At 43.4% G+C, this 14,181-nt stretch overlaps 1 protein-coding gene across 3 annotated transcripts in view; it reads right to left on the bottom strand.

The window, feature by feature from the left end:
- lrrcc1 (leucine rich repeat and coiled-coil centrosomal protein 1) overlaps positions 1 to 14,181 on the bottom strand; it is a 104,920-nt gene that overhangs the window by 50,668 nt on the left and 40,071 nt on the right. For all 3 annotated transcript variants that reach the window (XM_033020195.1, XM_033020194.1, XM_033020196.1), the window contains one exon: positions 510 to 708. In XM_033020195.1, the coding sequence (XP_032876086.1) occupies positions 510 to 708 (199 nt within the window). The remainder of the gene's footprint in view (positions 1 to 509; positions 709 to 14,181) is intronic.

Here is a 14,181-nt window from a genome sequence, read left to right as displayed (position 1 = left end):
TCAGGAGAATTGTATGCTTGACAGCATAATTCTCGCAATTCTGCAGGAGAATAACAGCATATTTTTTCTGATCGTCTTTTACGTCTATCTGTGCAGGAAGAGCGACTTTGATTTAATTTGTCAGTTGAAGGGCATGGACACTGCGGAAAGTCCTTAAATTACGCCATAATCTAGATTATATTTCCCCGGAGTGGAGCTGGAACTTACAGCTGTTCAAACTAGAAATCCAAGTCATACCACTTTTAGAATTATTGTACTGTAATGAGAGTACATTTCTGTATAAACATGGAACATCATTTCCACATAAATTCTTAAAATTGATGTTTCAAGCTGAACTGCAGGGCTAGTTAAAAGGTACGTAAAACAGGATGCTATAACAGCACCAAATGTTGCTGGGTAATCTATTGATTCTACATCAGTCAAGTTGCCCAAGATAAGATGTTCTTGTAATGTGTATATTAATCTTGTAAAGGTTACCAATTTAAATGCAAAAATAATGTTTCTATTACCCTGTATGTGGATTCCTCAGTTATATTAGTTTCCTTATTGTCTTGTAATTTATCTTTAACTTTTTGCACTGAAGAATTTCTGGGTATGCTCCCTATTATTTGAAGTTCACCTGAATCTACAGGTGAATTGCTGGAGAATTCTTCATTTCTGGTTTGCTTGACAGAGGATTTAAATTTTCGCATGCAAAGCTGATCGGCCCTAAGATAAAAAAAAAATTTGCATTACAACTTCATAACATTTTACACCATAGGACTTCCTGCATCTATAACTTATGCTGGCTCTTGAAAGATCCATGCATTCATCTGCCTATCCTCCAGATGCTTTCAAAAAAATATTCTCTTCACACTCAGGATAATGCATTTTCCTGTACTTCCCTTTGCCTCATTCTGGTGCATTTACATTTATACTCTCTAATTTACCATTATTAATAATCTCTTAGATTCAAATAAAATAGGATGGAGGAAAATAATTGAAAGTATAGATAACACCATGACAAGTATGAAAATATACTACCAAAAAAACAATTCTTGCCTGTTTTAACAAGCTCATTCATAATGTTCTTCCTCTTAAACCACAAGATTGACCTTTATGATGCAGTAAATTCATTTCTAATATATGGGGGGATACGCATTGATTATTTGACAACCTTAGAATAGTAATTACAGCTGAGGAAAGCAAGAGCGAGACACATAAGAGACGGCAGGTGCTGGAATATTGACTAAAAGTACTGGAGGGACTCAACAGGTCAGGCGGTATCTGTGGAGGGAAATAATCAGAGGACGTTTTGGGTCAAGACCATTCTTGACATAGCTACAAATTAATCAATGTTGTAAAAACAAAAGCTGCTTATTTTAGTGTTTCCATTATATGCCTTCAATAAGAGATCCATCAAATGGAAAAGGAGATACATTTGATTTAAAACAATATTTCTGTGATTAGGAGAAAAAGAAAGGTGGGGGGCAATAATTGAAAATATAAATGACACTGTGTCAAGTAAAAATAGTCGGTGCTTCTTCTTTTCCATGTAGTTACCCAAGCGACACAGACAGCATCTCTGGATAGACGGAATTATTTTATTTTTATTTCTCCCTCTCCCTCTTCCTCTCTCTTTCTCTTTCTCTCCAATTACTTAGTCCTAAGTCCCTTAGTCTTGTCATTCTAACCACATCATTGTTACATACAATGCACCAGGACATCTGGATCCTTCAGAATTCCCTTCTAGCTCTGAGAAAACGTACCAAACTCTGATATCAGGGTGCATAAAACTGTGCTTTTCCCTCTAACTAATACTGTGTCTATGAAAATCTCTTTCAGCCACCAAATGCGAATGGTCCCTGTCCTGCAAAATTTTGTTGTTGCAGAAACTTTGTACTAAATTAGAAATAAAACACTGCAACATTCAGCAGGTCAGGGAGCACCTGTGCAAAGAGAATCAGAGTTAAATGTTAAATATTGCTTTGAAAAAAGTTCATGAAATGAATGTTTGCCAACCAAGGAAGATTAGCACTTGAGTTGGAAAATTCTGCCATTTAAAAGTGTGAGATGAGAAAAGAACCCAGAAAATTACAGGCCAAACTGCATTGTCAGAAAATTACTAGACTTGCTACAATCAATTCAGAATCATGAATTGCATAAAATAAGGTGGTTAATTAAACATTCTTGCCTCTAAACAGCTTGAAAACCTCCATTTATTTCTGAGTATGCTAACAGTAACTTGTAATGGGCAGATTATGCCTAATTAATGCATCGAACCATTCGCAGTCAGGGCGATCGATGCGCCCGCAGCTGGTGGCCGAAGCCCCCACGTTGGGGCAATTGAAACTCCTGTGACGGAGCGGTTGCAACTTCCACGGCTTGGAGTTCCCAAAGTCATTCTTTGACCAGAGATCACGAGCTCCACGATGTTAAGTCCGCAAGCACCCACGGTTGGAGCTCCGAGGCAGATCCCAGGCAAAGGGATCGGGAGCTCCGCGACGGTAGGTACGCAGGAGACCGCGGTGGAGCTCTCAAAATCGGTCTCCAGCAAAGGCCGTCAACTCCTCGATGTTAGGCCGCAGTGCGGAGGGAGATACGATACGGAAAAAAATCGCATCTCCTTCGAGGTAAGAGGTTAGAAAACGCCCCCCCCCCACACACACATAAAACAAGCTAAAGAACACTAAAAATATATATTTAACACATATATTTAACACAGTTGATGTGTGTGGGCAGCGCGACCGACGTCGCAGCGGCCTCTGCAGTCTGTCTGTCTTTTTTTATTCATCTGTCTTTTTTTTTATTCGTGTCTTTTTTTATTTTTTTGTCCCGTTGAGTGTATAGTTTGTAGTGGGTTTTTAAATGTGTATGTGTGGGGGGCGGGGGGGGTAGGTGGGGGAAACTTTTACATCTCTTCCCTGTATGGGGACCCGACCTTTTCCCTGTCGGGTCTCCGTTGCCGTTGGGGCCTAGCGCCGTGGAGCGGCCTCCAACCGGAACGACAGCTCAAGTCACGGAGCCGGCGGAGCTGCGGACCTACCATCGTGGAGCTGGCCGGCTTCGGAGCGTGGAGAGCTGTGATTGCACGCTGTTGCGACCCGACTCCGGTGGATGGTGACACCGGGAGCTCGCGGGTCCCCGGTGGGAGATTGCTTTACGGAGCACCAGCAACAGCAACTTCTCCCGCTTGAATTGCGGGGTTGAAAGTGACCTGGAGCGGGGCCTTACATCGCCCGGCGCGGCTTTAAATGGCCGCGGACTTGCTAGCGCCTGCCGGGGGATTTGACTTTGACTTCGGGAGAAGAATGGAGAGCAGGGGAGATACAAGACTTTGCCTTCCATCACAGTGAGGAGGAGATTCACTGTGATGGATGTTTGTGTAAATTGTGTTTGTGTGTGTCTTGGTTCTTTTCTTGTATGACTGCAGAAACCAAATTTCGTTTGAACCTCATGTGAGGTTCAAATGACAAATAAATGGCATTGTATTGTATTGTGCAATTAAAACACAAAGAAGGAAAAAGACAGGCAGACTGATAGCAAGGCAGCCATTGCTGGCACCATTGGGCCATCAGATTTAGAGCAGGTACCAGAACAGGATTCCAGCAGCTGCAGCCTCTTGTGTCTACAGAACAGGTATTTGGATTGGCAAGATGCAACTAGGTACGACCAGCAAAGATCTGGTTTAAGGTCAAACTATTCAACATATTTACAACAGTGAGATGATTATCTAGAAATCCACAGAAGAATGACGTATAGAAATAATTCAATATCCCACATCTTAATGAGGATGAACTAGTCTTGGAAGCTGCATGACGTAGATTTAGAGGAATGATATAAAGAAAGATTGCACAAATTTGTTTTCTAAAAGGGGAACTTTTTCAGAGGAATTGAGAGAATTGATGGGAAGAAATTATTTCTATTGTTTGGAAAATGTACGATAGGGAAATCAGAAACCAAAATTTCAAACCAGGCTTTTAAAGGAAAAAAAAACTAAAGAACACTACAGATAGGGAGCTTTTGCACAAACAGCAATACCGAGTTAATTTGAGGTTTATGTCTGCAATCAATAGATTTTTGATTACCAAAGATATAAGAGGATATGAACCGAATCCATAGTGCAAGCCGATGAATCATCAAACTGCAGTCTTGAGATTGATCAGTCTTGACAGATACTGAATCAAGTGCGTTAATGCGTGGCTTCCGGCGTGACTTCCGGCGTGACGTAGCGCAAGATGGGCGGCCAGGAGATGTGTCAATACTGTGAGATGTGGGAATTTGTCGACACTATTGTCGACAATGATGCTCCCTACAGCTGCAGTAAGTGTTTGAGGCTAGCGGAACTCGAGCTCCGCATTGGTGAGCTGGAGACCCAACTTCATACGCTGCGGAACATCAGGGAGGGGGAGTATTACCTGGATGTTTTGTGCCAGGGGATGGTCACACCGACCAGTTTAACTAATTCAGTAGTTAGTGAGCAAGGAATGGAAGGTGTGGCCATAAGCGAGGCAGGTAGGGGGAACCAGGAGGAGATGCGGCAGGAGCCACAGCCCTTGTCCCTGACGAGCATGACCGAGGCTCTTACTCAATGTGAGGACGGGATCAGGGGCTGTGGGAGGGATGAGCAACCTGGCTGCAGCACCGTGGATCAGGGGGCCATTCAAGAGGGGGGAGTTAGAAGAAATGCCGTTGTGATAGGGGATAGTATTATTCGGGGGGTAGATAAGGTTCTCTGCGGCCAGCAGAACATGTCCCGAAGGCTGTGTTGCCTACCCGGTGCTAGGGTTAAGGATATCTCTGCGGTGCTGGAGAAAAATTTGCAGAGGGAGGGGGAGGATCCAGTGGTCGTGGTCCATGTGGGGACCAATGACATAGGAAGGACGAGGAAGGAGGATCTGCTGAAGGAGTTTGAGCAGTTAGGGAATAAATTAAAAAGCAGAACCTCGAGGGTACTAATTTCCGGATTGCTACCTGAGCCACGGGCCAAATCGGCGAGGGTACGTAAAATTAAAAAGCTGAATGCGTGGCTCAAAGACTGGTGTGGGAAAAATGGGTTTGGTTTCTTGGGCCACTGGCACCAGTACTGGGACAGGGGGGATCTGTTCTGTAAGGACGGACTTCACCTGAACGGTGCTGGGACTGGGGTCCTGGCAAATCATATAACTAGGGCAGTAGAGAGGTCTTTAAACTAAGTAGCGGGGGGGAGGTATCAAGGGGGGTAATAACGGCAGGGGTAGAGGAAATAGAGCAGGGTATCAGTGGGGAAGCGGAAAATCAAAATGTGACAGGAGGATCCAGAATGTGTGAAGATAAAGCTCTAGATGTAAAAGGGGCAAAAACGGAAAGGAAGGGTAGTAAAAATCACCTGAAAGTCCTTTATCTAAATGCACGGAGTATTCGAAATAAGATAAATGAATTAACGGTGCAATTAAGTATATATAGTTATGATATCGTGGCCATTACGGAGACATGGCTGCAAGGGGATCAGGACTGGGAGTTAAATATAGAGGGGTACTCGACAATTAGAAAAGATAGACAGGAAAGAAAGGGAGGAGGGGTGGCCCTTTTAATAAGGGAGGGAATAACGGCAATAGAGAGGAAGGATATTGCGTTGAAGGATCAGGATAGTGAAACAGCTTGGGTACAGATAGAGAATAACAAGGGGAAAAAAACACTAGTGGGTGTAATTTATAGACCTCCAAATAGCTGTGACGCTGTTAGTCAGAACATAAATCTGCAAATAGTTGACGCATGTAAAAAGGGAACTGCTGTAATCATGGGGGACTTCAATTTTCATATTAATTGGGCAAACCAAACTGGGCAGGGTAGACTAGAGGAAGAGTTTATAGAATGTATTAGAGACGGGTTCCTAGAACAGTATGTCGCAGAACCGACAAGGGGGGAGGCAATCTTGGATCTGGTCCTGTGTAATGAAGCAGGATTAATTAAAAATGTCATAGTTAGGGACTCGTTGGGAACAAGTGACCACAATATGGTCGAATTCCATATTCAAATAGAAGGGGAGCAGGTTGAAACTCAGGCTAGGGTGCTTAGTCTAAATAAGGGGGATTATGAAGGTATGAGGACTGAGCTGATCAAAGTTGACTGGGATAGCAGACTCAAGAATAAGACGGTACATGAGCAGTGGTGTACGTTTAAGGATCTACTGTATAACCTTCAAGAAAAATTTATTCCTATGAAGAAAAAAAGGGGTAAGGGTAAGAACAGTCAGCCATGGCTCAGTAAAACTATAAAGGATAGTATTCGGCTGAAGGCAAGGGCATATAAGGTAGCCAGAGATAGTGGGAGGGCAGAGGATTGGGAAGCATTTAAAGGTCAGCAAAAAATAACTAAGAGATTAATTAAGACGGGGAAAATAGACTATGAAAGGAATTTAGCGAACAACATAAAAACTAATAGTAAGAGTTTTTATAGCTATATAAAAAGAAAAAGGGTGGCTAAGGTGAACGTTGGTCCATTGGAGGGTGAGACTGGAGAGTTGTTGGTGGGGAACATGGAAATGGCAAAGGCATTAAACGAGTATTTTGTATCAGTCTTCACCATAGAAGACACAAAAAATATTCCAACGCTGGATAAACAGGGGGCGGTAGGAATGGAGGAGCTAAATACTATTAAGATCACCAAGGAGGTGGTATTAGGGAAATTAATGAGACTGAAGGAGGATAAATCCCCTGGGCCTGATGGATTACATCCAAGGGTCTTGAGGGAGATAGCGGTGGGGATTGTGGATGCATTGGTGATAATTTTCCAAAACTCCCTGGAGGCAGGAACGGTCCCAGTGGATTGGAAAATGGCCAATGTAACACCTATATTTAAAAAAGGAAGTAAACAGAAGGCGGGTAACTATAGACCGGTTAGTCTAACATCGGTGGTGGGTAAAATGTTAGAGACAATTATTAAAGAAACACTAACGGGGCACTTGGATAAACATGACTTCATCGGACAGAACCAGCATGGTTTTGTGAAGGGGAAGTCCTGTTTAACGAATCTGCTCGAATTCTTTGAGGAAGTAACAACCCGGGTGGATAAAGGGGACCCGGTGGATGTGGTATACTTGGACTTCCAAAAGGCTTTTGACAAGGTGCCACATAAGAGACTATTGCTAAAAATAAAAAATTATGGGATTGGGGGTAATATATTAGCATGGGTAGAGGATTGGCTAACAAATAGGAAGCAGAGAGTGGGGATAAATGGTTCATACTCGGGATGGCAACCGGTAACTAGCGGGGTTCCGCAAGGGTCGGTGCTGGGACCCCAGTTGTTCACAATTTATATAAATGATTTGGAGGAGGGAACCAAGTGTAATATATCAAAATTTGCGGACGATACAAAAATGGGAGGAAAAGTAGGGGATGAGGAGGATAGGAAGAGTCTGCAAAAGGATATAGATAAGCTAGGGGAGTGGGCAACAACTTGGCAGATGAAATTTAATACTAATAAATGTGAAGTCATTCACTTTGGGAAAAAAAATGATAGGGCAAGTTATTTTCTAAATGAGGAGGAGCTGCGTTGTAATGCAACGCAAAGGGATCTAGGGGTATTAGTACATGAATCACTAAAAGTTAGTATGCAGGTGCAGCAAGCAATCAGGAAGGCCAATGGAGTTTTGGCCTTTATTGCTAGGGGGATTGAGTATAAAAACACGGAGGTCTTGCTGCAGCTGTACACAGTATTGGTGAGACCACATTTGGAATACTGTGTACAGTTCTGGGGTCCATACTTAAGAAAGGATGTACTAGCCCTGGAGGCAGTGCAGCGAAGGTTTACAAGATTAATTCCTGCAATGAGGGGATTGACATATGAGGAAAGGTTAAGTAGGTTGGAACTCTACTCTTTGGAGTTTAGAAGAATGAGAGGCGATCTCATTGAAACATATAAGATCGTGAGGGGCCTTGATCGGGTGGATGCACCGAGGATGTTCCCAATGATCGGGGAAACTAGAACTAGGGGACATAGTCGCAGAATAAGGGGGGGCTCTTTTAAAACTGAGATGAGGAAGAACTTCTTCACCCAGAGGGTGGTTAATTTATGGAATTCACTGCCCCAGGGAGCAGTGGAAGCAGAAACGTTAAATATATTTAAGTCTAAAATAGATGGTTTTTTAGCTGCTAAGGGGATAAGGGGCTACGGGGAGAGGGCAGGGATATGGACCTAGGTATGGTTAGTATAGTAAGACCTGAGTGATCTCCTGGACAAGTGTCGATCGCCTGGATTGGGGTCGGAGAGGAATTTCCCGGATTTTTTTCCCGAATTGGACCTGGGTTTTTATCCGTTTTTTTGCCTCCCCCAGGAGATCACGCGGTTCTTGGGGTGGAGAGGGGTGATAGCGGTATAAAGGGGAGGGTAGTGTCTTGTGTTCTGTGTCTTGTGTCTACTGTTTGTGGGTAAGTGTGTCTGTTTAGTGTTCAGCCATGAGCGAATGGCGGTGCGGGCTCGACGGACCTGGTGGTCTACTCTCGCACCTACTTTCTATGTTTCTATGTTTCTATGCAGAATATGCCCGAGAGGATAAACAATGCTTCTAAGTGAAACCAAACTATTGCTAAAACCCTCTTATTTAACTTCAAATAATTTAAAGTTGCAAAGGTTAATCAAATTGTTTATAAAAATACAAGTTGCAAAGAAGAACCAAATTATACAATTAAAAAAAACCGAATACAATATCTTTTAAAATTATGACGTAACAAGACCGTATCCACTTTTTATTTGTGTATTTCTGCATATTGAATCATACTGAGTCATTTATATTGACTTCAAAGTTTAATATCTTTCATGGGAGGATTAGATTCATACACAAGAAACACACAAGAAAAGAAAAGTTACCACCAGTGAATGGTGCCCACTATTTGTCAGACTTACTGTAGCCAGTTTATTGATGACATAATAGATAGAAATGGAAAGTGCTGCCTGCAGGATGTCTGGAATCTGAGTGAATAGGGCAAGTAAGTGCACGTGTCTCCTTAACCAGATTGAGGGAATTTATAAAGGATTGTGAATAACAAAATTAGAAATAGAATGGTGAACTAAATGTTAAATCAGTTGCCAGAAGGGAGAAGAAAAGGAAAATAAATATTTAATTAAAGGGAGAGAGAGAAAGAGAAATGGATTAAAGAATGAAGAACACATTTTCTGCAACATTGTTCCTTGAAGCTGAAGTTGCAGGTAGATAGGGTGGTCAGAAAGCCTTTTGGCACATTGGCCTTCATTATCAGAGTATTGAGTATAGAATTTGGGAGGTCATATTGCAGTTGTATAGACGTTGGTGAGTCAGAGTATTGTGTTCAGTTCTAGGCACCATACTATAGGAAAGATGTTGTCAAGCTGGAAAGGGTACAGAGAGGATTTACGTGGATGTTGCCAGAACTAGAGGGTCTGAGTTAAAGCGAGAGGTTGAGTTGGCTGGGACTATATTCCTATTCCTTGAAGCACAAGAGGATGAGGGTGATCTTACAGAGGTGTATAAAATCATGAGAGGAATAGATCGGGTAGATGCACAGAGTAGGTGAATCGAGGACCAGAGGACATAGGTTTAAAGTGATGAGGAAAAGATTTAATAGGAATCTAAGGGGCAACTTTTTCACACAAAGGGTGGTTGGTGTCTGGAACAAGCTGCCAGAAAAAATAGTTGAGGCAGGGACTATCGCAACATTTAAGAAACAGTTAGACAGGTACATGGATAGTGCAGGTTTGGTGGGATATGGACCAAACACAGGCAGGTGGGACTAGTGTAGCTGGGACATGTTGGCCGCTATGGGCAGGTTGAGCCGAAGGGTCTGTATCTACACTGTACCACTCTATCATCAGAAATCCAAAATTTGATTCCACAATTTATGTAAGTTTTAAATCTAGTCACTACCCTGACATGGAACACTATGGTCCACCTCTTGCACCTCTTGTTATAGACCCGGTTCAATGTTTTTAAATGTCTTGTGACTAAATAGAAACGCATTAAACCATTTAATATAAGGTTACAAAACTACAATGAAATGGGAATAAAACACAATCAATGTCTTTTAAGGAGGTCAGCGATTCCATCCAAATAAATGGGCAAGTCAAGATGTTTCAATTATGGGTCAAGCAAAGCTTAGGCCAGATACAAAGTTTATCCAACCCCTCAGTTGTGGAACACTCCTGGACTTGCTGGTAAGTCCAGGAGTGGAGCAAGCATTTAGGTGTGCCTGCATTTGATCTTCAGGTGTGTTCCATGCCTTTGCGCTACAGTATTGGGTACTGATTGTGGATGATCAGCCATGATCACAGTGAATGGCGGTGCTGGCTCGAAGGGCCGAATGGCCTGCTCCGGCACCTATTGTCTATTGCCTACACAGCGAAGACAGAAATATGCTGGCAGGTGCACTGCAGCTAACAGCCTATTCTCTGCTGCATGGTTTGGTGAAATTTTCAGGGAAGAGGGTCCTGGAACTAATGGGAAACACTTCCCCATGTATTTTACTTAACACAATCCCTTTCCAACTAAAGGAATACCTGTGTAACGTCTTCAAGGAATAAAACAAAACATATTCAATCAGATGTGACGTTCAAGATCAAACAATTGAAATGAAATGAAAACATGGAAATAAATATTTGGAACCAGCTGTTTCTTAGGCCTTTGGAATACAAACAAAAAGTTATAGTGCATGAGAAAAACCAACAGATCACATGCCAGTCCCAACAGGATTACCTAAAGACAAAGGCAATTATACCTCACCTTGGCTTATAACTGTAGTCACTCTGCATTAGGGAGTTGAAGCAAAGCAGAAAGCACAAACATGTATTTAAAAGCTCAGCTTGGCATAGGTTTGAAATAAAACAGATGTTTGAGTTCAGATGCTTAGACATTGTAATCATTTTTGATCCTCAATGTGTCCTATATGTGTTATCATTAAAAGAAAAATGTTACTTCTAAAATGCACCATCACTTCCCGTGATGCCATGGAGCACTAAGAGGCGCACCTTTTAGCTCCGCTCCGAAAAACGCGTTGAAATACCTGAAAAATAAAAACGGACTGAAGGAAAAACACTTATCGGCAGATGCCCGACGTCGCGTAAGTGACGTCATCAGAAATCGACGGGATACCGACTGAATTACCGGTATTTTAAATGAAAAGATGGGCTCGCAAAAGGAACCTTCCTACTCCACCTCTGAGAAGATACAAAATTTGAAGGCAGATTCTACAAGAGGAAGGTGAAGAAACTTTTCAAGAATCTGACGAAGAAAGTCTAATTTCTACTATGGAAGCACAAGAACATGACCAAGCTTTAAGATTGGCTATGGTTAAAGACATTAGCTGGCTGAAAAGCTTGGAAACTTAGAAACAAAGCTTGATGATCAGCTTAATGCTGGGAAAACAGAAATTTGTGGAAGAATTGACACTCTACAAGCTCGAATAGAGGAGGTGAATTCCTCTTTGAAAGGAGAAATTAAAAGGGTCGAAGAGGATATCAGCAGTATGCTGGAACCCATTCTTCTTACCTCAAAAAAACAAAACGACGCCATCAGAGAACTGGAAGCTGTAACTACAGATATCTCTCAGACAACTCAAAGACTGAAGAAAGAACTCGACCGTGTCTCTGGGCAATTGGCCAGAATGACCGAAAAATGCCTAGATCTCAAAGGTCGTTCTAAACGCCAAAATTTAAGGATTGTTGGAGTGAAGGAAGGGAAGGAGGTTGGAAAAGATTCTCGGGATTTTGCTGCCGACTTACTCCAACAGGTACTTAATCTGCCTGAAAGATCCAAACTTGACCGGGCACATCGAGCTCAGAGAGCCCGACCAGCAGCTGGAGCTCCACCAAGACAACTTATTCTGAAACTACACCACCCGTCAGTTCTTGAAGACATCATGAAGAAAGTTGCAAGTGCAAGAAACCTGATGTTTGAAGGAGGCAATATAAGAATCTTCAGAGATTATCCAGCAGATGTTGTAAGGAAGAGAGCACTTTTTACCAAGTCGCGAGTTATCCAGAGGCCCGAGAGCAGAGGGTGGAGCTACACCCGAGCGGTAGAATTTAAAACTCGAGCGCGGGGCTTGTTTTTTGCAGAGGCCCAAGAGCGGTCGCAGGGGGAGGAGTGCCAAAATCTGCAACGTTCCAACGTTCGCGTTTCAAAACAAGTGGGCTTGAGGAAGCCGCTGATTGGTGGAAGCGGACAAGGGGGAGCAGCTGATTGGGAGACAAATCCCTGCTGGTTTCTTCCAGCAGTTTGTATTGTATTGTATTGTATTGTATTATACTTTGTATTGTATTGTATTGTACTTTGTATTGTATCCTAGGTAAGGGGGAGAATGACGGCCAGGGCAGTTTACTGTTCTGGATGTCAGATGTGGGAGGTCAAGGAATCTGATAGCTTTCCAGACGTCCACATCTGCGCCAGGTGCGTCGAGATGGGGCTCCTAAGGGACCGTATTAGGAACATGGAGCAGCAGCTCGATAACCTCCGTCTGGTCAGGGAGAGCGATGAAGTTATTGAGAGGAGTTACAGAGAGGTGGTCACTCCAAGACCACAGGAGGCAGGCAAGTGGGTCACGGTTAGGAGGGGCAATGGGCACAGGCATGGACTAGAGAGTACCCCGGTGGCTGTACACCTTGACAATAAGTACTCCTGTTTGAGTACTGTTGGGGGGGGGACAGCCGACCTGGGGGTAGCAACAGCGGCCGGGCCTTCGGTACAGAGACGAAGAGGAGGGCATTAGTAATATGGGACTCTATGGTTAGGGGGTCAGACAGGCGATTATGTGGACACAGTCGGGAGACCCGGATGGTAGTTTGCCTCCCTGGTGCCAGGGTCTGGGATGTGTCTGAACGTGCCCAAGATATCCTGAAATGGGAGGGAGAGGAGCCTGAGGTCGTGGTACATATAGGTACCAATGACATAGGTAGAAAAAGAGAAGAGTTCCTGAAAGGAGAATTTAGGGAGTTAGGAGGAGAGTTAAAGAGAAAGACCGCAAAGGTAACAATCTCGGGATTGCTGCCTGTGCCACGCAACAGTGAGAGTAGGAATGGTGCGAGGTGGAGGATAAATGCGTGGCTGAAGGACTGGTGCAGAGGGCAGGGATTCAAGTTTCTGGATCATTTGGACCTCTTTTGTGGAAGGTGCGACCTGTACAAAAAGGATGGGTTGCACTTGAACCCGAGGGGGACCAATATCCTGGCGGGGAGATTTGCAATGGCTACTGCGGGGACTTTAAACTAGAACGGTTGGGGGGAGGGACTCAAATAGAGAAAGCTAGTGGACAGTGTGTGAGGCAGGAGGCAGAGAAGGGAAGCACTCAGACCCAACATGTAGGGGGGGAAAGAAGAAAAAAAATAATAAACAGAGAATAAGAGGTGGTGGGGTTCTTAAATGTGTGAGCAGAGAGACAAAGGGGTGTAAAATGGGGGTAGGAGCAATAGGTAGCAAGGTGAAAAGTAAAAGTGGCAGGCAGACAAATCCAGGGCAAAAATCAAAAAGGGCCACTTTTCAACATAATTGTGTAAGGGGTAAGAGCGTTGTAAAAACAAGCCTGAAGGCTTTGTGTCTCAATGCAAGGACCATTCGTATTAAGGTGGATGAGTTGAATGTGCAGATAGCTATTAATAATTATGATATAGTTGGGATCACGGAGACATGGCTCCAGGGTGACCAAGGCTGGGAGCTGAACATCCAGGGATATTCAATATTCAGGAGGGATAGACAGAAAGGAAAAGGAGGTGGGGTAGCGTTGCTGGTTAGAGAGGAGATTAACGCAATGGAAAGGAACGACATTAGCTTGGAGGATGTGGAATCTATATGGGTAGAGCTGCGAAACACTAAGGGGCAGAAAACGCTAGTGGGTGTTGTGTACAAGCCACCTAACAGTAGTAGTGAAGTTGGGGATGGAATCAAACAGGAAATTAGAAATGCGTGCAACAAAGGTAAAACAGTTATAATGGGTGTCTTCAATCTACATATAGATTGGGTGAATCAAATTGGCTGGGGTGTTGAGGAAGAGAATTTCTTGGAATGTATGCGGGATAGTTTTCTAAACCAACATGTAGAGGAACCAACGAGAGAGTAGGCTATTCTAGACTGGGTACTGAGTAATGAGGAAGGGTTAGTTAGCAGTCTTGTTGTGCGTGGCCCCTTGGGCAAGAGCGACCATAATATGGTTGAGTTCTTCATTAGGATGGAGAGTGACATTGTTAATTCAGAAACAATGG

This window comes from Amblyraja radiata, chromosome 4 (genome assembly GCF_010909765.2).
Source record: "Amblyraja radiata isolate CabotCenter1 chromosome 4, sAmbRad1.1.pri, whole genome shotgun sequence".
NCBI classification, from domain to species: Eukaryota; Metazoa; Chordata; class Chondrichthyes; order Rajiformes; family Rajidae; genus Amblyraja; species Amblyraja radiata.
Note: the sequence above shows the minus strand (reverse complement) of the source record. Positions and strands in the feature narration are given on the sequence as shown.